This window comes from Echinococcus granulosus (genome assembly GCF_000524195.1).
Source record: "Echinococcus granulosus chromosome Unknown EG_S00154, whole genome shotgun sequence".
Taxonomy (NCBI): Eukaryota; Metazoa; Platyhelminthes; class Cestoda; order Cyclophyllidea; family Taeniidae; genus Echinococcus; species Echinococcus granulosus.
In genome coordinates, this window is record NW_020170534.1 from 151,134 (window position 1) to 154,866 (window position 3,733).

General features: G+C 41.3%; 1 protein-coding gene across 1 annotated transcript; it reads right to left on the reverse strand. All coding sequences in view use genetic code 11, as the record gives it.

The window, feature by feature from the left end:
* Positions 1-1,204: 1,204 nt before the first annotated feature.
* On the reverse strand, positions 1,205-3,533 carry EGR_09579 (hypothetical protein; the record flags this gene model as incomplete). The annotated part of the gene is made up of 4 exons (XM_024498828.1): positions 1,205-1,473; positions 1,513-1,872; positions 3,377-3,431; positions 3,465-3,533. The coding sequence occupies 4 exons, from the start codon at positions 3,531-3,533 to the stop codon at positions 1,205-1,207; spliced, it is 753 nt and encodes a 250-aa protein (XP_024346768.1).
* Positions 3,534-3,733: the final 200 nt, after the last annotated feature.

Consider the following 3,733-nt stretch of genomic DNA (forward strand, 5'->3'; position numbering starts at 1 on the left):
TACTGCATCCAGAACAAGGTGGGATGATCTTATCAGAGAACAAGCAGACTACTTGAAAAAAACCGCCTTCTACTGGATCGAGAATGACCATAAATGGGGTCTTTCCTTTAAAAATAGTCTTACAACTATACTTGGACACATTATTTTAGGTCTACAACAACGAAAAAACCTAATGAGTCAGACTGACAAGGATTTGAAAGGGTTATGAACATAAGCTTATGGTTAAACAGTTGCAGGGATTGACCATTCCAGCTCACCATGCTATACCAGATCACATCAGTCACTGCATCATATACTAAGTCACCCTATGAATAGACTGTCGAGCAGCTTGCCCATTGAAATATTCACCTTACCGTTGTTTGTAGTCCTATCCGTGAGTTCTTTCAGGTTGACTCAACAACAGAACACAAGATTGTGAATAGATTGATTCAATAACTAACTTTAGCTGAGCTCGGAACAAATCACCCGAGATTTGTAATGTCAATACTCTTGAACGATTTCATGGTGTGTTCAAATATGAGGCATCGGAGGTAGGTCCTTATCGCATGCATTCGGTGATGCATCTGGCGTGCATGCTTTTCAAAAGAGCCCAACTTTGGGGCAGAGTGTAAAATTACATGCAAGAGATTTTAGTGGGGAAGATCAAAAACGATGCGTAAGGAAGAACCACTATTTGCATGGGTTTTGGTAAGATCCAGAGCATAGAGACAAAAAATCTGCAAAGCACAGCTTGAGAGCAGTAAAAATATTGGAGGTACAATGATAACTTATTTAGAAGCTGTGAGTTGTTCTTTTTTGTTCAGATTGAGATTCACTGAACCACATCAGATGCTTTTTACCCTAAATTTCGTGAATTGGCTTGATAAGCCAGTAATGTTCCCGCTTGTTTTCCCATACTTTTTCCTACCGCATATTCTGTGTCCGACGATCCACTCTATCCATATTTACTGACCTCTGTTTTATTACATTATGTCTCCTGCTTAAAAATGTTTGGTTCCTATCACTTTGCGATCGGTTTTGCCTTAGGCCGATGTTTACCCTCATTACTTCGGGGAACTTGCAATCTTGTTATTATTTAAATGGCACATGCCCTCACTTCATCATAGTAGGCTAAAACTCTCAGTTATTTAAAGCCAGGTTTCTGCAATGAGCAGGCCAGTTTTCTTACTCTAGCTATCTTTGGGATAACAGATAATTTATTTGCCTAATTGTAGGTTGCTTTTCCTTTTTTTTCGCTTTGAGCTGGTTTTCTCCTAAGTATTTGGCATCCGTAACTATAAGTTTTTTGTTGTGGGGAAGAGCTGTTTTTGTTCCGTTTTTTAAGTTGAGTGAAATGAGAAATTGAGAGTACCTTTACTGTTTGTTCAAATATTTTCATTTCGTCTCTTCTGAGCATGAAGTGAATATCATTTGCAGCTTTTGGATTGTATATACCGTGATTATGTTTAGCCTCTATCCATTGAAAATCCTCACCTTGCACCAAAAAAAGTTTTAGGACTTGCTAGTTCTAACCACTACTGAGTAGGTGATGAATGGTACCTCGTTTGTTTAAATTGCGCTCTTTCCCTTTTAACTTTTGTGCACGACTGATGGAGTAAATGATCTCCTTTATGATGCTGGTCATCGGGCATGTGGCCGACGTCAGATTGGTGTGTTTAAGTCTAAATTTCAAAAATAATGTCACCCAATGTCTCGCCATTCTTGCCAAGCCTTCATTGGTCACATTCTCACCAGACAAGTTAAACTTCCTTGATTCCACAGCGGAAAGCATATTGGAAAAGCCGGTAACTATTTTGGCCTTTGTATAAACGGTTTCACAATAATTACGCCAAGGAAGTAGTAATTCATTCGTAAAATTCCATAGGCCAAAGTCTGCTTTTGAAATATAGTTAAAGTGGTCAGTGTGAAGTGATATGTATTACTTCCATTACATCTAATTCTAGTTTGCATTTTGTGTCTAGTACCGTTTCAGCATACATTTCCCTCGTTATACTTCATTTCTGTGACACTAGGGTTCTGATTCCTCACCGTCCCCAAAAAGAAGAGCTAAAAACTTTTGAGTTTAAGGGTTGGGTGTGCCTTATGCCTAAAGGGCCCTCTAAATAGCTCCTTTCTTTTTACAGTCATTGCGTATGTAATCGATACGACGTACGAGCGCATCTCTAAGAGCCTGCTAATGGCCCTGTTAGACATCAAATCGAAGGGGGAGCTGACTTCTGTGGTTGAAACGCGTCATTGGAAGCTGCTACCTCCCTCATCGAAGGAGGGGGAGGGAAAGGATGATGAGGAGTGGATCTTCATCACTAACCACGAGGCTTCAGTGAAGTCGACCAACATCAAGGAGAAGGTCACCTTCGACGCTATGGCACGCAGTGCTCACGCCTTTAAACCTTCTGTCGGCCAGTTCTTCATTCAAGAGCCAGATAAACAGACCGCATGAATGGGCGCTGGTGGTTTTGGTTGGGTCATCGGGCGACTATACAATAAAGCTATACCTTCGTTAATTTGTCGGCTTGAGCTGTCTCGATCCGTTTTTTGAAGTGGTGGGTTGAAGTCCCTTTTTAAGGATCAGATAAAAACACTCAGGGCAGTTTGAGTCACTAGGAACCAGCTTTACTGCCATTTCTCAAGATCACTTTGTTGTAGGTGGTGATAGTTTTAGTGAGTTAGCTGTAGCGGTACGTTTCTGCATCGGGAAAACCCCAATCGGTACTATTGGAAGAGCTGCTTTTACTATCGCCTTTTAACATCTGAGGCTTCTGATGCATCTTTGCAATGGATGTGCACTCTCCGCACTTTTCCGATGAAGTGCAACATTGTCGTTCTCACTATATGACTGCAGTTTTTTTCGAAAATCCAAGCGAAGAGCTTTGGGGAATTGCGATATCTTCCTGGCTTCGTAAGCTGCATAGCCCACAATGAAATCTTCACTCTGTGGTACGTATTATGCAGGACTCAGGTATTTTTTGGCTGGTAAGTTGCTAAAAGTGGTAAAAGTTGCCTTCGGTTTTCGCTCACTGCCTTGTGTGGCCCGTCCACAGCGTCCCACATATTCAGACAATCCAGCACCGGGAAAGTAGTGAGTCCAAAAATCATTATCAACGCATAATAACGGCAACAGATGGATCATCACATGAATGTGATCCGTGGAATAAACTGCCAGTTGCCACGTCTTTGTCGAGGTTATAGGTACGGTGAGTAGAGTAGCAGCCAGTGCCTTAGCGTTTCCGGACTTGCAAAACTTTCATTTGAACGTGGCTAATTGGCATCCAAGGCGAGCAACAACAGCTCATTCGTATCTTTCAACAATTTTCTAAGCCTTTTTTAGTGTGGTAGGCATTTGATACCCAAGGCATTGTTTCAGAGGACCACTAACAAACTGAACTTCCATTCATCAGTGTCATATTGAGGAAGTACGATGACCTTTCGTTCTTTAGTCATAAAAAAAGCCAACAAAGTCATACCGCTAAAGAAAATTTATTTTTAACGTACAGAATGGCCGAAAGGCTGTAACCATGACCAGTAGACCACATCGTCTAAACTGAAGTAGAAACCGCGCGGAGAATGATGAGTCCGATGGGTTAAACATGGCAGAAAAACCACCTCTATTCCAAAAGGCAAGGCGTTGACGTCTTCATGTGACTTTCTAGAGTCAGTTGAATCAAAGCAACATAAGACAAAATGAAGGTATAATTATAAAGCACGTATCTGCCAAATAATGACAGCTGTCGGG